General features: G+C 43.3%; 1 protein-coding gene across 1 annotated transcript in view; it reads left to right on the top strand.

Moving 5' to 3' along the window:
• Window positions 1-20,596, top strand: part of ITGB5 (integrin subunit beta 5) — a 112,707-nt gene that overhangs the window by 39,786 nt on the left and 52,325 nt on the right. Inside the window, exons 5-9 of the mRNA XM_007057056.4 lie at window positions 937-1,105; window positions 9,293-9,454; window positions 11,284-11,379; window positions 12,675-12,764; window positions 17,409-17,543. Coding sequence (XP_007057118.2) covers window positions 937-1,105; window positions 9,293-9,454; window positions 11,284-11,379; window positions 12,675-12,764; window positions 17,409-17,543 — 652 coding nt within the window. The remainder of the gene's footprint in view (window positions 1-936; window positions 1,106-9,292; window positions 9,455-11,283; window positions 11,380-12,674; window positions 12,765-17,408; window positions 17,544-20,596) is intronic.

The following is a 20,596-nucleotide window of genomic DNA, read 5'->3' as shown; positions in this document are numbered from 1 at the left end:
GTTGTTAAACTGTGAAAATCTCCTACCCCAGCAAAACAGGTTGAGAGCTAACGCTGCAGTGCTTACACATGTGATGTGTTTTGTGAGACACAATCAATTGGGCTGAAGATATTAACTCCAATCAGAATCTAGTGCTTGAGCCAAAAGCAGAGTAACACGGTGGAATTGGCACAGGGACTGAAGGGCATTCTAATCCCAACTCTGCCACTGACTTACCCGGGGACTGGGAAAACTGAGATAATAGTTACTCACCTGCCTCAGATTGATGCTGTAGGGATGAATTAGTTCATATCTGTGTGGTGTTTTAAGTGCAATATCAATAATAAGGATGATTATCAATTTGGAAAACTGCTTAGGTGTCATGAATGTCACGTAGTGTAAGCATGTTAGACACCAGGGTGGAAGTGCTCAACCAGGAGTCAGCAGTGTTTCCTAGACATCATGCTAATCTGTGACATCAGCTGGATCCAGAGCCCTGAGCCTTCTGGTTTATCATGCTCAGATCTCTGGTTCATTGCTTTGTTTTGTCTTTCTAATATCACTTACATGGTGCAGCAGCTAGTGTGCTGTAGATTCAAACAGTCCTAAGTGATAAAGCAATCCTAGTCCTATTATACAGGAGCCAAAACTTAACGGCGAAGCCCATGTTTTCAAAAGTGGCCTCTGACTTTGGGTGCCTCAACTTTTGAGTTTTTCCAGGAGTGTTGAGCAACCACAATTCCTGCTCTTTGGGAGGCATTTCTAGTTGAGCATCCAGAACTGGGGGTTATCAAATTGAGAAGCTGCATTGGAACACTTGGCTTTGGGTGACTTGTCTGGGGGGACTTACCTGTGTTAGAACTGGGAACAGAACTCTGCAATTCCTAGCTCCTCATTCTGTCCTCAGGGCACTTAAGCATACCCCTTTCATTTCTATTTCTCTATTTCTGCTTCCAGTTACAAGTTATTTCCACACTGTGTCCCATCCTTTGGATTCCGCCATCTCTTGTCCCTCACGGATAAAGTGGACAGTTTCAATGAAGAAGTTCGGAAACAGAAGGTTTCCCGGAACAGAGATGCTCCAGAAGGTGGCTTTGATGCAATCCTGCAGGCTGCTGTGTGCAAGGTGAGTCACTGGTTGCTTGTGCTGCTTGACTTTTAAAGCACAACAAAAAGGAGGTTTAGGAGCTTTCCTCAACTCTATTCTTGCTATAGAAAAAAGACCTTCAGCATTTGGTGATTTCTTGGAAATCACGATTAAATTTGCAGAGAGTACATAACAAAGATACAGCGGAAAGGGGTTTATTATTATTATTTTATAGATTTTTATGTATGGAAAACAACCATTAGTATCTTGCATAGTTCAAAGGGATAAAGAATGTGAGTCCTTGCAGATGTGAATTTAGAGCTGTAAGAGTTGATTCCATTGTCAGTTCTGTGGGTGCCCCTCTTGAGTATCTTGGAAGAAATCTGCATTCTGTATGCTTGAGTGAAGTGATGGAATTCTTTGAAGTGCCGACAATATACATCTGTGCATAACACACCTGTTGAGTGTGTGTGTGAATCATATCTTCTTATAATGGCTGGCCTACATTGAGGATAACAGCCAATTAGTGTTACTAGCTAATGGTATAACTCCTTTGACTCAAGCTGTTAAAATCCTGTGCTTTTGGTGCTGAAAGTTCTGAACAATGTAGTGTATTAATTAATCATTAGTGTATTATTTGCTGTGCTCCAACAGCACTTTCAACACTGTACAAAATGTAGAGGAAGACACAATAACTGCTCCAAGGAACTTGAAATCTAGGGGCATGTCTATGCTGCAATAACACGGCCTGATTGCAGTTTAAGTAGACATACCTGGGGTAGGTCTAATCTAGCTCATGTTTCATCGCAGGCTAGTCCCAGTAATTACCCAGGGTTCTGGGCAGGCTTGTGCAGCCCACAATGAAGCATATTACTGCAGCTTCACTGCTCTGGTACCTGCGTTAGCTAGGTTCAAGCTAGGTTGGGTATGTCTGTTTGAGCTGCAGTCACATCTAGTGGCTGCAGAATAGACAGACTGTTAGAGATGCAACATCTGTAATAACCCAGGCCATGTGTGTGCTCCAGTTTTAGCAAATAGTCTGGAGACCCATTGCTTGCAGAGCTCATGAGACTGGTTATTTTATTAATCTAATATTTAATATTTTGTTGTTGTTTTTAATTCTGTAACCCTGATTTCCTCTGAATATCACCACATCCCTGCCTCCACAGGGCACCAGTGTGTCAGGTTAGTGGTAATGACACTTGCTGTGGGACCTCTGACGTTTGGAACAAACTTCTGATGGGGAGAATATGTAGCATGTTAGGTAATAGTGTTACATTCCTCTAGGAATTTGTTTTCAGAGATAAGAGCATACTTTTGCTAACAGCTAAAGGAGTTTTTTCCTTTAGTTCAAGCAGTGGAGGCCTGTGTTTTTGGTGCTTATGGCCTCAGTTTCACTTCCTACTGGTGACCCCAGGTGGGGTTTTGTTATGATTGTTTAAAATGTGATAATATTTATTCCCCCCATGTGGAAAGAATAGCTCTTTGTAGATCCTACTGAGTAAGGGGAGAGGAACTACTGGCTTCTTCTGGAGGTGGGACAGAAGGGGCATGGCACTGACAATCCCTTCCATGCCATTTAGGAGACCAGGTCAACCAGGGAAGTCAATGCACATTGCACCATCTTGAATTGTGGTGTAAATGGCCAAGTTCCCACTGTGTGGCTGGGATCTCCAGGACACTTCCACTGCTCACAGTGAAGGGACACAATACAAACAATATCAGCAGTCACTTTGGCAGTCGGTATGGGTATCTTCATGTCTTATACATGCGTTTTGCTTGGCATCTGGCTCCTGCACTTCCCGTGTTTCCCTTAATGTTGTCCCAATTACAGGGCCAAAATTTTCAAAAGCGACTAGAGATTTTTAGGTGCCCAACTTTCCTGATGGGCATTTCTGAAAATCAGGCCCCTTTTTAAGGTGTCTCAAGTTGGACACCCACATTTGGAGGCAGTGCTAGTCTCTTTGAATATCTAAATTGTCTAAATATTTAAGTGTATTTAATGCCTAGTACAGTGCTGCTTTTCTGAGTTAGCTGTCTGAGAAGTTCTGTATCCCCGAGTCATTACTCTTTTGGCCGGTCTCATTTTGCTCTTTTTTTTTTAGATCCTAGAGTGGGAAAGATTTGTACAATAAATACAAACTAATAGCCATACCAACAACTGGCTTCTTTTTGAAAGATGTTAGGGTAAAAATCAACATTGATGGGCTAACTGTCTTAGGCAATGAAAAAGCCAGGCACAATGAGCTTTTATACTGCGGCTAAACTGGCTAGACAGGAATATTAACCAGTCTTCTGTAAGTACATTTTCCACTTGCAGCTTTTTGGCTTCCTGCTGTGTTTAATTTTAAAAGTACAAATATTGTCAATGCCTAAGAAGTTTGTGACTCCTACGTTCTATGAAGTGAGCTGCAGGAAAAAAATAAGAGTGATTAGTCCCGATTGCTTGGTTATATATATATTTTCCCTTTGGAAATTTGACTTGAGCAGTACAAAGGGCAAATCACTTAGAAACAACCCCCCAACTCATTGCTTTCCATTCCTCCTCCAATTCATGTCTATACATTTGGCGCATAATCTGAAAATCCCACTCTAGGTACCTAACTTTTAAGGCAATATTTTCAGAAGTGCCTAAGTGACTTAGGAGCACAAGTCCCTTTGAGAGCCACTGGGATTTGTGCTCCTAAATCATATATGTGCTTCTAAAGATCTTATATCACAATAATAAAATGCCCTGTTTTTCTACACGTGTTCACTGGGGTTCAGAGTGCCCAGTGCATCTGAAAATCAGGCCCCTTTTATTTGGGTGCCTAAATAGGAATTTAGATACTTTAGGCATCCAAGTTTGAAAAATTTGGTATAAGATTTGTTGGTTTTTCATTCTCCAGCAGAGTTCAGAGATCTTGGGATCTGCTAAAATTGCAGTGAAGGCTTGATTTATTTTTTTACCATTGGAAATACTGGTTTTAGTACAGAAGGCTTGAAGCTCGTTGCTGCTTCATGCTTTCAGTTGTTGCTCTCTCTCTAGAGGAAGCAATGTTGCTTACTCATGGAGTTACGGGCCTGATGCAAACCCCATTGAAACCAATGGAAAAGCTCCTATTGACGTCGCTTGGCTTGAGATCAGACCCTGTGTCCCTTCCTTTTGTAAGGTCACCTTCTGTCTTGCGGATATAGATTTTTTTAAAAGGATGGGGGGGGGGGAGGGGGGGGGTTCAAATAGATCTCCACGGTTTTTTTTCAAATTGTTAGCTGGGTAGAAATAAACTAAAGTCTGGTTGGATGTTTTTATGATCATAAACGGAGCAGTGTGTTCTGCATTTCGTGATAGAAACTAACTACCGAAGAATGACTGGCTGCATGTTTCAGCACTTTTATGATGTAGTTGCTTAAGGCTGTGTGAAATGCTGGTTTCCTCTGAACTGCTTACGTACACTTGGTTGGCTGGCCTTGTGCAGGTTTCACATGTCCTCCTGGTTCCTAGTAGTTCCACCCAGTGCATTGGCAGCCCTACCGCAATTTGGTTTTCCTCTCCATTCCCCTCCTATGCATTCCCCGCCCTGAAAGTGTCCTTTCCTGCTCCACACATGCCCTTGCCACCTTTAACTTAGTCAAAGGTTAGTGCCAAAATAAACATATTAAATATATATATGCACTGCTTAAACTTCCCCTGACCTTCCTCTACTTTGGGGAGTATTTAATGGCTTCCTTCCACAAACCTTGGGTCTAACCCTGCCTGTCCATAACACAAGTCATATATTAGAAAGAGAAGCTAGTTTCATTCCGGGAATAATTGGGAAGCACGTGGCTACTAAAGCCAGATCTGGTAGGAAGCTACAAGAGTTGCACCTTTCCCTGATGTCTGCCCTATCCAGTGAACGGTGAGCCACACCACCAGCAAAGATTCTAGTTAATAGGAATTTTCGTGAAAAACTTACAGTCCATAGGGGGCATCTTTCCCTTTCCAGTTACCATCCGTTTTCTTGCTACAAATAATGTGCATGTCTAATTTTGGCGCCCAATTTGAGACATCTGGAACCTACTCCTCAAAGGTGCTGAATGCCTGCAACTCCCATTGATTTGCGCTGAAGCTGTGAGGGGATCAGCTTCCCTGAGTATTGGGCCTAGAGGGTTAAAACTGGTGGATGCTACTGAAAATTTAGACCCAGATCTTGAGTGGTTCTGGGCACCTTCAACTGCCACTGAAATTGGTGGGAGTCAGAAAGTGCTTAATACCTCTCAGGATTTGGCCCTTCATGGGTGCTGCTCACCAGGCAGAAAATGGTGTCCTTTTGGAGGACGAGATGGCAGGAGAAGGAAGGGTGAAATGGTGGGTTAGGTGATAGCAGCCAGGGAAGGGAATTAAATGCCAAACTTCAGTGTTGTCTAGGGCACCAATGCACTTGTTCTGAGCCCTGCTTTTTGCAAATACAAAAATGAGTGAGCCTGAAAATTAACGCAGCCTCCAACCCTTTCAGGTGATAGATTTCGCTCCTTAGCTAACAAAGGCAACAGGTAAATGGTTAAATATCAACATTTGTTTTTTTCTTCAAACAAAATCTTGGGCCAGTTTTCTTCTTCCAGGGGACTATGCTTATTATTAATTGGACCAGAAATCTCTAGTGTGATTTGTCTGGCTTAGTACAAAATCTCTTTCCCTTTTTAAAGAAAAGTCATTTTTTAAGTTTCCCTGTGTTTGGCTTAAGCACAAGAATAAGGGAAAATACATTAAAAGAGAGTCGGCTCTTGATTTAAAGGTGGTCTCAATAGTCCGATTAATAGAAGCAGCATACTTTTGAATGGCCTAATAACCACTTTTTAAATGCAGCCAGTTCTGTCTATGCACACACGTTTCACAGCCAATGAAACTCTAGCTTAATCCTTCTAACCTCATTGGGGTTGTTTTGGACTCAGTCCTGCGAACTATGTCAGCTTTTGACCTCCCAAAGGGATAGAGAAGGGAGGTATCGCAAAGTACTTGCACATCCAATGCTTGATATGGTTTAACATTAAAGTGTTTTTTTTCACTCCAGTACGTGAGGAGTTGCATGTTGCTGAGAAGTTTTTTTGCCATTTGTCCAAGAGATCAGGTCTGTCAAATGCCTTGTGCTTGCCAGATCAAAAATGCACATTGCAAAATGAGCTGGAATGTGCCTGTTCCAGGACAATGGGGGTGGGAGAAAGAATGAGTGAGACTGGTGTGTTAGCCACGTGACTGGCAAATATTTGTTCCTACAATCTTATATTCATTGTGTGGCTCTTTAGAAATGCCATTATGAAAACCTCGGGTTAGCAACCATGTCAAAAAGGAGAAATATAAACTGAGAAATTTTCTTTGATTGATTGAATTGAAATATTGAAATTACCAGGAAGCTCACCAGAGTTGGATTGCGGTTTTCAGAAGTGCCTAAATCACTCATGAAAACACGTGTCTATCAAAGTCAAGAGAACTTGTGCTCCCAAACTGCTTAGGTGCATTTGAAAATCCCAGCCTTGGACTCCACTGCACCAAAGGGAGAAGCTAAGAGTGGAGGGCCTATTCTGGGACTGTTCTGCCCCATCATGTATATCTAGGGCTTGTTAGTGCAATCATCTGGGCTTTGAATTGCACCTACATGTAGCCTGGGGTCCATGCAATCCAGGAGCATTGGTGGAATGTGCTGTAACGTTATGGATTAACAACCAGCAACAATGAATTTTGAAAATGCCATTCTTGCCTTACAGGTGCTCCAAAAAGGGGATCTAAACCTTGATTGTGCTTTTAAAAGCACAGCGGTGCTTTTGTGGGTGGTGCAGAGCTGGAGTGCCTTAGGAGAGGACAGGGAAGCATTTTACATCATGAAGGAAGAATGCCTCCCGGAGCTCCAAAGGATGGGAACATATAGGGTAGAGCACTTCCCCACGCTGTGCCCTGCCTCCATGGGGGAGTGCAGAGGGAGCAGTCCCTGTGCTCTCCTGAGCACAGGCTGTAATTGTGTCTGGCCCTTATGCATAAGTAGCAAGGGATACTCCTGGCACTGTTCCGCAGCCCGTACTGCAGGCTCTCGGATGAGCCAGTCAGAGTATGGCCTGAGTGAGCATTCTCTCCAGGTAGCTAGGAGGATTTTTCTGTTGAAGGATGTGCCTTCACTGCAGAGTTAATGTGGTTGATTGGCATCTGGGTATAGCCCAGCCTGGTAGTGAGCAGGCTCACTGCACAGCCCCACCCAAGTTATTGTGTCCTCACTAGTGCTGCACTCTCACTGTGTGTCACTAGGGCTTCTGGGGGCCTACCCCATGGTCCTTTGTGCAGAGGTAAGCTGAGCTGCTCTGTGATACTTTCCCTGTGAATTGTGGGAGATCGTGTCTGTCCTTTTGGGCACATGGGGGAATTGTGGGAAGGCACTGGAGGACTATCAGTGCTTGTGTGGTTTAGCCCCAGATCCCTGTCCTCACTGCAAAGTGGGCAGGTTATCAGCTCAAGTGAAAGCACCACTTGGGTTTTAGCCCCCAGCTCCAGATGAGCCAGCTAACCTGGGTGTAAAACGCCACCAAACTCGGATGGGAGGGTTTTGTGTGCAGACAGGCGGAGAGTTAGTGTGGTGGCCTTGGTTCAAGAGAATCCCCAGACAGCTACCACATTCTAGCTTCCATCTAATGACCACTGAAACCAGGTGGGCTGAGAATCTATTAGAGCTATAGCCCCAGCCAAGGCACCACCCACAGGAGCTGTGATTGGAGGATCACCCAGCTCCACTGATTGGTCCAACTACGCTATTTAAGCCAGGAGGAGGAATAGGAAGTTTGTCTGAGTAACAAGGTGGTTCCCTGTGGTGCTCCATTGGACCATGCTTGTGTCCATCTCTTGCACCCGGCTTTCTGGTCAGCTTCTGGCTCCTGCCTTACCCCACCTTCACTCCTGTTTCCACCATGCTCCTGCACCATGCTTAATCCTTGCCTCTCCTCCTGCCCTTATGCCTTGACTCCAGTCTTCAGTGACCAGTCCTGGCTCCGACCCTGGCCTCTGATTTCTGTCCCTGAGTCTGGCTTGACCCTTGCCTCTGGCATTTGGCATCTGACCTTGGCTCTGACCCTCAGCTTTGATCTGGCTTGACCCCTGGCTCTGGTAACTGACAGTTGACTCTGGTGATGAGCCTTGGCTTTGTTCCTGAACCTGGCTGCCTGCACTGCCCACTAGAACAGACTCCTGCTCTAACTACTAGGCCAGACCGCCTACATCCTGGTCCAAAACAGTTAGGGATAAATAAGGCTCTGATTTTAGCAGGGAAATTTTTAGTTAATTTCATAGCAGAGGTGCAGGAAGAAAAGGATCAGTAATGGAAAGGTCACCAAATAATGTAATTTCCACTACATCAACAGACACAACAGGTGACGTTTGGGATGGGGTTTGCCGGGGGACTGGAGAGCAAGCCCACGCCACGCTCACCCCATAATGACAGCTCCTGTCCCATGTGTCTGGACCTGGCTCTCCACCCCAGGCATTGCGACCTGGTGCACAGGATCACAACGCCACTTGGCTTGGGGACCTAATCAAATGTGTTTTTACAGCCACTGCCAAGATTTCATGAATGTTGCTCAAATTCATGATTTCTCTGACCACCATGACCTCGGTGACAAAGTTGTAGCCCTACGATGACACCAAGTAAGAGCCCAGATTAACTCTGAAGTAAAAACCTACGTTGAGTTTGTGTATGGGGTGTGTGTGCTATATGGGTAGAGACCTCGTCTGGTGTATTACACCTCAGAATAGCTTTTTATGACCAGTATTTAATGAAAATGCCATCCATTATGAGTACAGCTCTCACTATCGCTCCATGCTGTTTGCAGCAGCATGGCAATTCCATGTTGCTGAGGAAACATGATCAGATTTACTGTGTTTGGAGGAATTTGGCAGGTCTCCTTTGGCTATAAAAGCAGCTGAAACGCTTATTCCTGGAGCAGCATAGAGAGGGTCTGGTGGACGGTTCACTTATGTACATACCTCCTAGTGCCTTTTTAAATAATCTTACTTGAAAGAAATGTTGGGAAATGGTACCCAAAGGGGTTCCTGAGTTTTATCCCTGGTCAGGAGTCAGCGGACAGGCCTGCAGTATCCTTTTAATCAGTGATAACAGAGACTCCTCTGTTGTATGGGTGTGGGGCTGGGACAATACACAGCACAACCTGAGAAGCACTTGGCTCAGAAAAGGAGACTGATGACTCTCTCCTGGTTTTGTTTCCACCCAGGAGAAGATTGGCTGGCGGAAAGAGGCCTCTCACTTGCTGGTCTTCACGACAGACGATGTGCCACACATAGCACTGGACGGGAAGTTAGGTGGACTGGTCCAGCCACATGATGGCCAGTGTCACCTGAATGAGGCGAACGAATACAGTGCGTCCAACCAGCTGGTGAGAATAAACCACAGTGCCTCCTGTGTGCTGGGTTCCCTTTTTATTGGGCGCTTCGAAACCTTTGAGTGTCAGCAAATTCCTTGCATTTATTTATTTGGTTTCAAAATACCCCTATTAAAAGAGCTGATCTTGCAGGTTATAGGACCCTTTGACAGATGTCAACAACTTGCACTCCCTACTACCCTGGGGGCTTCATTTGAGTCAGCAGTCTACAAGTGAAAGACTCCTTCTGCACTGCCAAGTCCCTGAGCCATCACAGAATATCAGGGTTGGAAGGGACCTCAAGAGGTCATCTAGTCCACCCTCCTGCTCAAAGCAGGACCAATCCCCAATTTTTTTTGCCTCAAATTTCTAAATGGCCCCCTCAAGGATTGAACTCACAAACCTGGGTTTAGCAAGCCAATGCTCAAACCACTGAGCTATCCCTCCCATCCAGTCCCCTTGTTTCCTGTAGCATCCAAAAATGACTAAACAGACTTTCAAGCTTGCAGACCCCTCAGGGTTAGTTGCACACGGGAAAGGTTCATTTGACATCCCAAATCATGGCAAGATTCGTCCACAGAGTGTAAAGAAAATGTAAAATGTCATACTCCTCTTCTAGTACATGTGCAGTAGATTGTCTGTCATCTCTTCAGTGCAGGGCCTGCGTGTACATTATCTAGCACAACGTGGCCCTGTTCCTGACTGGGGCTTCTGGGTCTGATAGTTATATAAATATTAAATGATAATAGACAAAGTAACCTTTCTTTCTTTCTTTGGAAATTACAAGTGAGTCAACAGAGGAGACTGCAGGTTACTTCCTGGGTGAATGAGTCCTTGTCTGTTGTGTAATTATCAAGTGTTCCGCAGATCTACGCTTTATTCTGCTGCTTACAAACCCTGATGATTGTTTTGTTCCTGAATGTACATAGAAGGTTCCCCACCCTCATTATGCCAGGCTTTCCTGGCTGGCTGCCTTATGACGACAGGCTGGAGTCCTTGAAGCAAGCTAATTTTTGTTTTGCCTGTTTGAATTTGTAACAAATAAAATTACATTTCCATTGGTCACTCCTACTTTCTGTGTATTGGTGTGTCGTTATATTGTGAAATTGGCAAAGAAGGAATCCACGGGCTTCCATGTTTTTCATCTCACTGGCTCCAAATTAAACTTGATCAGTTTGCAAGTAAAAAGATGGTGGGGTTTTCTCCCCTAACTGCAAACTCAGCCTGGGATCTGAAATTCCAGCCAATCTCTTTCTGTCGTCTTCATTTAATCAACACAGTGAAGATCCTGCAGATGGTCTGCTGATGGTGTGCAGGGCCACAGAGAATCCATCTCACTCCCCCACATCTATGTGGGCTTTGCAGGGCTAAAGTTAAAACTCTGATGTTAAGCTGCTTATTTTCTTGTCATTACTCTAAGACACAAGGAGCAGACAATGGATTTTACCACTTTCAGGGCAAAATAATGTCAGATCTCTCTCTCTGCAGTAGATTTCCCATGACAGCAACCCCAAATAATGGCCTCATCTCCCTTCCTTGAAGATAGCAACTAATTTAAATCCATGCACTCACCGATGGCAAAGTAAAGAGTGGGGAGTTCAGTGTTTCAGATGGGTTGTTTGCTGTAGCTGATTTTGTTGGCATTTACATGTGATAGGTGTGTAAGAAATACATATACAGAGAGAATATGTCACTTTTCTGGCTATAACTACACTATAAGGACTCTGCATAAGAATAACACATGCTGTGTTTTCATAAGGAAATTTGCTGCTCTAGTTAGAATAAACATTAAATTGCTCTTTGTTTCTGTGTCACAAATGAGTCTTTCCGATCTGTTTTCCTAGGATTATCCTTCCCTAGCACTTCTTGGGGAGAAACTGGATGAAAACAACATTCATCTCATATTTGCTGTGACAAAAGCTCATTATATACTTTACAAGGTAAGTGCTGCTGAACCACCCAGCAGGGAGATGGTTTTTATGTGATCAGTTGGTGGGGAAAGAGCCGTTAGTGACACTTGGAATAGTCTTCCTTCTAACAGGAATAGAATGAAGCAGGCTGGTGTGGGAGGAAAGGAGGAACAGCTCTGAATTAAATACATGTGAGCAAGAACTGTGCTGTAAAGCCTGGAAATTCTTGCATAAGTTGAACTCACCCAGTTGTGCTTCTGCAGACACTGAAAGTCTTGTCGTTTCAGTGAAAAGCACGTAAGCGTCTTAAAGTAAACAGATAAACGTTTACGATCATGTGAATACCTAAAATAGACTCTGGCCTGATCCTGATTTTAGGAAAGTTGCCAGCCATTCAGCATCTGAGAGAGCACACACCTGTTCACCCCACTGCTATTACTTAATCCCATTACCTAAGAACGCACGGTGTTTCTGCCTGGCTGTATTTTTCCATCACTAAATCCAGAGCTTTCAAGCAAAAAATATTTTTTCTGAGGGAATTCAAATAGTATCTGGGCTAAAACACATGTAGAGTTTCTATTCTCAGTCTCAAGTATTTCTAGAAACGCACACAAACTGGGTCTGGGTTCCTGCCGCCGCTGCTGCCTTTTTAATTTTTATTTTTTAAAGAAGGAAACCATGCTGTTCATCATAAAAAATAAAGTGGAGAGGGGAAATGGTTGCATGGAAGGTGCTCTCATAAATGTTTGCATCCATGTTTTAAAAAAAATACCTTATCCCAGAAACTCATCCCTTGCACTAAAGCAAGACAATCGTAAATGCTGGTAATTTCAAAATCATGCTAGTAACCCACAGAGAGCTAAATGGCTTATTATCTCATTCTCCACACCCTTTTCAGTGCAAACTAGCATATCCACCAGAGCAGTCTCTGATGCAATCCAAGGCTTGCTTCTTGTATGGCAGGAATGTGTGCCAAATTCTGCTCTCATTTACACAAGTTCAAATCCATGGATCTTGCTCCATCTAATGGGTGTGGGCCTTGGTTGTTTGGGAGTGGGTTGCTGATCATTATTTGGCCAGTTTCTTTGGCTATAGATTTTGATTAGCATTTTATGGACCCATAATGCTCCTATTTCCTTTGTCAAGCGCTCTATATTAAAATTACACTGTATCATGTACTCTAACTAATAGATTCTGGGCAAAACTGTGTCCTCCATCCCATGCAAGCAACAATTGAGGTTAATGGCTAATTGGTAGAATTGAGAGCACAATTTAACCCATGCTCTGTATTTCATTTTGTGAATCTTTCTGTGTTTGTTTTTAAGAATTTTACAGCACTAATTCCCGGAACGACAGTGGAGATTTTACATCAAGACTCCAACAACATTATCCAGCTGATAGTCAAGGCATACAATGTAAGTTTCTCTTTTACTTTAACATTTCAGCTGATGTGTAGTAAAAACTGAGTTCAGTTCAGCTTGCTTATTCCTCCCTTGTGGGCTCCACCCATAACTGGTTCCTTCTGAACCAGCTGTCTGCAGGACCAGAACTATCACTGGAGCTGCTGCCTCCACCCTGCAGGGATTGTAGCGTCTGGGTCAGATTCAGGATGAAGTTGTTTGTGCTGGTTTCACGCCCTGTCTATCTTAGATTCTTATACAGCGCCCCTTACTGTAGTATTTGATCCCCTTACAGTCTTGAATGTATTTATCCTCTTAACACCCCATGAGACAGAGAACTGCTCTTATCCCCATTTTACAGATGGAGAACTGAGGCACAGTGAGACTAAGGGCTTGTCTACTCGAACGTGGCAAGCTGGGCTGTGACTCTACCCTGCACTAGCCTGCCATGCACTAACCGTCCATGTTGACCCTGCTGACGTGTATTAACACTTTGTTAATGCGCCTTGATCTAATTCTAGTGCTATTTGAAAAAGGACTAATCAAAGCACATTAATGAACTGTTAACGTGTCAGCAGGGCCCATATGGATAGCCAGTGCACGGCAGGCTAACACAGGGTAGCTTTCTCTCTTCCTGAGTATTGCTGTCCCTAAATCAGAGTACCCTGATGATGGTAAAGCCAGTGATATCTTAGCTAGTGTGTCTTTGTCAGGCAGCTCACTGTGGGCCTGATCCAGCTCTGTGACACTCAGAGCATCCTAGTGCCGGAGGGTAAGGGGCTCACTGGTATCAGGTAATGAGTTTCAGCTGGCTTGATCAATTCAGTGTGCCCCAACTCACTGTGGTTACAATCTGTATCTAAAAGATGTCCTGTAACATGTCATTGGAAAACTAATATCTCCCTGATCATTAATATTCTTGTGTGATGTATGTATGCAGTGTGCAGGGCTTAAATTCTCTTAGAGTATTTCCTGGAGCCCCAGGACTAGGGGCTTCAGCCCCGCAACTCCCCTGAATCTGGCTCACGGCCCCCCAGAGGTTTGAAAATATTTACCAGAGCTCCGCTCCAGACAGCTCCAGCTGAATTTAAGCCCTGGAGGTGTGTATTAAGAGTTATGGATATGTGCTGGAATGCTGACTAAACTGTGTTTAAGCCAGGCATGTCACGGGGAGTTGATAAACAGGTCTTCCTAGACAAAGGAATGTGTATTTGCTTCTCTGACCAGTCCAGCTGTCAGGCAGAGACATTGAAGGTCCATTAAGATATTAGGTAAACAAAACTGTCAAGCTAACCCATGGGGAGGAGACAGCATGGCATCTACACCTTGGTCTGGGTTTTACTTTTCAAAGAATACATTACAAAGTTTTACTGGTCTCTGAAGAGGTGGGGGAACGGGGCCTGAACCTCAAGTTATGAGCAATTGAATCAACTGATTGTAGACAATATTGCTGTATTATAAAAGTATAACGAGTGAGGTGTTTTATGAATGCCTATAGCAACTGGTAGTTGACATTGTGAATTGTATGTATTAACACTACATAAGGAATTATGGATACTCATGGATATTAGGCTTGTCAGTCTGTGCTCAAACAAAGTCGGAAATGGGCCTCTCCCAGACAGGAGGGAACATCACACTGTCTTCTATGTAAATTAAGCTTCCTAGAATCAAAACCATGGAAGCCCTATGTACGTACAGGGGGAGGGGAAACCCACAGGAAGGGGGAAACAACATGAGGTCATCCTGCCTCTTGAAACAAGGTCATTGAACTTTGGAAGATATAAGCCGAGACAGAAGGCCATTTTGACATCTTATCACTAGACAGACACAAGGAAACAGAGCTCTTGCAGGCCGAGAAAGATAAGTCCTTCAACCAAGAGGGGTTTGAGATTTTTGGGAACTGAATATAGATGAGAAACCTGCTTAGGCAAAGTTCTTTCAAGTAGGAAGACCAGGGAAGCCAGCATCTTGCACTTCTGTCCTGAGGGAAAGTCAGCCATGGCTAGGAAGAAGGAAGATTAGTGAGATTTCCCTCAATCCTTTCTCCCTCTCTGGTGCTTCCCTGTTTATTTTCCATATCAAACTTTCACTGTATAAGCCACAACTGGATTCCCTCCACCTCTTGCTCTGCTCTTCCTACTCTCAATCTGGCATCTGACAATCCAGCTGTGTTCTTTCTACCTTGCACATCACCACCAGCCACCAACATCACATCACATTTGTCTGTTACTTTGAGGAAGCATGAGGTGAAATAGAACTTGTCTGGCTCTTCTATAGCTATAGGAGCTATGTAGTGTTGCTGATTTAAAAAACAATAACATGCATTTGTCAGTAAGGATATCATAGAATCCTAGAAATAAGAGAAAAGACCCCTAAGCTATCTTGTGAGCAGCGTGGGGTTGTTCTCCCCAGTCTGCACTTCAGTGCTGTGTTCAGTCTGGTTTTAAATGAGTACACTATTGAGAGCTCCCACCAGTCCCTTAAGGGTATGTCTCCACTGCAAATAAAAGGTGTGTTCTTGACTCGGTTTAGCTAACCCACATTAGCTAACTTGGGTTAAAATAGCAGTGCAGACAAGGCAACTCCGCTTTTAACTGGGGTTAGTAGCTTGAGTTCAACTCCAAGCTCCTTTATAGGCTGTAACTGGAACTGCTAACCCAAGTTAAAAACAGACTTGCCATATCTTCACTGCTTTTTTAACTCAAGTTAGTTAATCTAAGAACAGACTTTTCCCCCTCTCGGTGAAGACAGATCCTCAGAGACGATCAGAGTCTAATAGCTATGGGGGCACCATAGAGCGTATGCTTCTCCTGGCTTATTGGGTACGTGAGATAGCACCAAGTGGTTAAATGATAGTTAGGAAGGGATGCTGGCTGGAGTATTCCAAGTGCTGACAGAAAAATGCCAAGACAGCTTTTCTCCAGCTCTTTAAATAGACTCAGTCTTGATCAAGTGATAACTCAGTGTATTTACATTACTGATAGTTAGTCTCCTTTCTAGGATACAGCTGGCTGCTGAAATTTTCCCAGATCAGGAAGAAGAGATAGCACATTATTCTGACAGGTCAATGTTCATTTTTGTGAGATTAGTTTTAGGGGGAGTGGGTTGGCAGATGTGTGTGGAGTGCATTTGAACTTTATAGAAACATACTGTGTTCAGACTCCAAGTAATAGAACCTTTGCAGGGGTTGTAATGTGAACCCATGAACCTGACAGCACAATCCAGACTCCAGACAGGAAATAGTTTCCTGTATTACAACATAGATATGGGAAGTTAGGGTTTTTTGTCTTGGGTTGTTCAGATTTGCATGGTCTAAACCAGTTTCTTCCCTGCTGCTTTCCAAAAGCATTAGCCTTTTGCTAGCATTGCCTTTCAGTGTGAACACAGAGTTCATTAGCAGGCTGATTGGCCATGGTGTTAAGCCAGAGTGGGTTGGAGAACCTACCAGAGCATTAGTAGAGCTGATCAAAACAATTTTATGCACCAAAATATTCCTTGACAAAAAAATTTATTTTGATTTTTTCTGATCAGAAACAAACAAGAAACTTGGTTTCAAATAAGTATTTCAAAATGAAATGAATAGTTTGGTTTCAGTTTGACTTAAAATGTCCCAGTTGGGGGGGAGGGGGAGAAAGGGCAGGAAGAAGAGTATAAGAGAGGGATGAGGAACCCTCCCCCAACCCCTCAAATCTGAAAATGGAAAAGAAACACAGTTCTTTAGTCTGAAATGTTCTGAAATGAAACAAAACAAAAAATTTATTTTTAGTTCTCAACAAAAATTCCCATAGAAAACCTGACATGATATCTTTCAACAGAAAAAAATTCAAAACTTGTCTGTTTTTTCCCCCCTTCCCTCTGAGAAATATTTTCTCTGGAAAACTATTGGTTTTCTGATCAGCATTGTTAATCAGCGAGCGAATACAGTACAATTGCTGGCATGGTAATTCTGACTTGGTAAAGTTTTCCACACCCTTTCCACAGATGTAAATGACATCTCAGGGTGCAAGAGAGTGAAGAATCAGGCCCTGTATTTTAATAACAGTAATTTTATACAGGAGAGTTATGGATGTTCAGGCCAGATGCTGACCTTTTCCTCAGAGGTAGATAACAGAGCCCAGTCATACTCTAGAGCAGTTTTTCTTCCTGGCACAGAAATATCTGTTTTAAGATCTAGTTATACATCTCTGCATTCCAGTCATATTGTGCACAAACAATCCTCAGGTATATTAGTCTGTGATTTGAATATGCAGCATTATGGACACATGCACAGTACTGTCCTCGATCCACCATAAAACCTCCAGCTGATGTCTTCAGGGTACGAGCCATGTTTTATCAGTCCTTTACTTTTCAATGGAAAAAATACCTTTTGTGACGGTTTGAAGATGACTATCCTTTCTGTGAAGGAGTGGGTGCATGTGTGTGAATGGATAGCTGCCCACAATTCTAGCTGTGCTGGTCAAAAGTACACTGGGCTGATATAATGTTACATATACACGTGTGTGCACGCATTATTTTTTAAAATCTTTTTTATATATATAGATGCCCAGCCACACTGAGCACAGTATAAGAACCTCAATAGACTAAGAAGAACCACATGCACAAGAAAGATGCCTACTGATTTTAGTAATCTGATGGGTTTCTTTTCTGTTTGCTTTCTAGAGTATTCGGTCTAAAGTAGAACTAACTGTTTGGGACAGTCCTGAGGATGTCAGCCTGACCTTCACAGCTACGTGCCAAGACGGTTTCTTGTATCCTGGACTCAGGAAGTGTGCAGATCTCCAAACAGGAGACACAGTAAGTTTGATTTTTGCATCTTCATTAGATGGGTTGTTGTGATACTCTGTGATCTTCTGGGAGTCACTTCACTCTTGTTTGTTTGTTGTTCCCCTCCGTTAAAAGGATAATAATACTTGCCTTCCTCCTTTGGGAAACATATTGAGGCCTAGTTAATGTTGAAATCCTCTGATGACAGTACCACAAAAGTGCTAAGAGATGGTGGCTTTGTGAGAAGTAAATCAATTCAAGGTCAGCTCTGAGGGAAAACAGGCGTCTTGTTTTCAATCACATGCATGGAGTTTTCTTGAGCATTTTATGGACTGTGAAAGGCAGGAATAGACTCTGATCCCAGGCATCTGTGTCATCTTCTTACCTATCTCCTTTTATTTCCTCAAATCTCTCTATCTCTTTAGGTATTACAGATGTTATTGCGATCAAGTCTGAGATCCTTAGTCTTCTGTCTCTCCCAAAACTCAATCACTTACCAGTATTCCATTTCAGTGACCTTCTACAGTATTTCAAAAACTGAGAAATGTACAAAAAGCTACTCACGCGTGGATGGCACTATTATTTCATTTGGTGAATCTGAGATATAACTCGAGATGGCACTGTGGGGTAAAAACACATCTTGCCCCTAAATGCTAACATTATCCCATATTGGACTCTGTTGTGCGCTAATTAATAAATAGGAAAGCTTAGCTCTGCTTGTCTTAAAGTTGCATGTTTGTAAGATAAATGAATTGTTCAACTATATCAAGTCGGTTTTCAGGACATTTAGGGAAATGTTGCAACATGATAAATTACTACAAAAGACAAAGGATGAAACTTTTGGGCCAAAATCAGGATAAGATCAGAAAGATGTTTTTGTTTTCAGCTTTCAGTTCTCCTGGGAGGATTTAGTGGTTGGGTCTTTGGTCTTTTTCTTTCCTATTGACAATCCCCTGGGTGGACAGTAAGGCCTGCAGCATGGCATCTCCTGAGGAAATGATTGTCCTCTGGTAGTGAGAGATGGTTCTTGGTTCTTTCCAAGACTGACTTGACAGAACAAGGAGTAATGGTCTCAAGTTGCAGTGGGGGCGGTGTAGGTTGGATATTAGTAAACACTGTTTCATTAGGAGGGTGGTGAAGCACTGGAATGGGTTACCTAGGGAGGTGGAGGAATCTCCATCCTTAGAGGTTTTTAAGGTCAGGCTTGACAAAGCCTTGGCTGGGATAATTTAGTTGGGGTTGGTCCTGCTTTGAGCAGGGGGTTGGATTAGATGACCTCCTGAGGTCTCTTCCAACCCTAATCTTCTGTGATTCTATGATACTGTTTGGACATGATAGACTCAGTACCTTGCTATACAAATTTCAAGGGATAAACAGTCCTTAAGACATGTGTTGTCTTGCTACTCTATCCTAGTCTATTTCTATCTGGCATGCAAAACAGGAGGCTGAACTTCAGACAGCCAGATTGTCAGTGGGTATAAATCATCATGGAGCCATCTTACACCAGCAGAGAATCTTGCCCTCAGTGATATATTTGTTGCACTGATGCATGGAGTAGCTGAATGCCATTATTCTATTTTCCTTATTTTAGAGGAATTGCAGATTTTTCCTGAGGTTAAGAGTAAATCAGTGCTTGGAATGTTAAAATGTTTTGAAACAGGAATGATGTTTAAACATGTTACCAAAAAATAAGAATTCTGGGGACTTGGACTGTTAATGAAAAGGATGGTTTCAGCATTTCTAGCTGATTTACCTGTTTTTTAAATCAATGGGCAAAATGCATCTCTGATGCAACTCCACCAACATCAGCTGAGTTACACTGGGATGGATTTAGCCCATTGTGACTAAAATCTTTGTACTCAAACTCAGACTGTGGCTGGCATTTCTGTTGTTAGAACGGGGTAGTGAGGGAGGGGGAGGTACAGAGAATATTCCCTCTTTAATTTGAAGCGGCATATGAGAACCAACACCATCAAAACATAGCAAAGGGAAGAAACAAGTTGTTTCATTTGTTGGAGTTGTTTTTTTGTTTTGCCAGTTATTTTTGTGAAAAGGTCACATATCATCTTTGCACCAATCTCCAGCCATTCCCTTTTGTGTTAGCCAGCTAAAGAAGTTGGCATGGAGCTACTGCCACCCAGCCCACGACAGCTGGCACATTACTGAGTCTGGGAAAGGCAAAAGAGGACCCCCGGAAAGACCTCTTCAGGCATTTTAAGCATCTTGAGACATGGGCCTTTTCAAACCCAGTGGCTTTCTGGGGAAATGAAAAACTGATCAATAGTCTTGTCTTCCTGGGTAGACAACAATTCGGATTGTGGTAGATAGAGGTGGACTAATCAGATAATCTAATCCATCCTCTGGCAAAGATAGTGCTAAGGATAGAGCTCCCAGTGAATCATCGGATACGACGCTTGATCACGCTCACTATGGTTTGGCACATACATGAAGGTCCCTTCAGCTGCCATCTCATCCCCAGCGTACTCTGCAGAAAGCATTTTGCATTATGGGTTATGACTTGCTGGATAAGTGCAGGAAGGTAAAAGGAACGCAGTAACACTCAACTTGCTGAGGCTTAAATGAGTGAGAGAGTTCCAAACAGTCTGGGGGAGGCAGCTTTCAGTGGTGTGTGGGATTCCTTTCTTTGCCATTTACAGGATTTTCTGGCACCTGCTTTTAGAGCAGCATGCTAGAATGGTGACACCAGGCTTCTGTGCAAGGACGTATATTTGGGTCTGAAAGTGACATACTTCATAGCAAAGTACAGCTGGGAGGCAGGAAGGGGTCTTCTGAATCATCAAGTTTTCCTCTGTTCATCCCTCCACCTCCTGATAACCTCCGGCTACACACTGTGGCCTTCTGTCTTCCCACTGCTCCTGATTTGCTGCTTCATTTTATCTCGTGTTGCCCCTTGCCACAGAACTCTCTCCTTGTCTGCATCCAGCAACTGCCCTCTGTCATCGCCTTGAAACCCTCTATAAAGCCCACTCCTTCAAACAATCCTTCTTCCTCCTCTTCCTCAATAATCTTCATGCCCTCCCTTTCTTGAACTGCTGCCCTGTGTGTTGTTTTGGATTTATCTT

Source organism: Chelonia mydas, chromosome 11 (genome assembly GCF_015237465.2).
Source record: "Chelonia mydas isolate rCheMyd1 chromosome 11, rCheMyd1.pri.v2, whole genome shotgun sequence".
In the NCBI taxonomy this organism is placed as follows: Eukaryota; Metazoa; Chordata; order Testudines; family Cheloniidae; genus Chelonia; species Chelonia mydas.
Note: the sequence above shows the minus strand (reverse complement) of the source record. Positions and strands in the feature narration are given on the sequence as shown.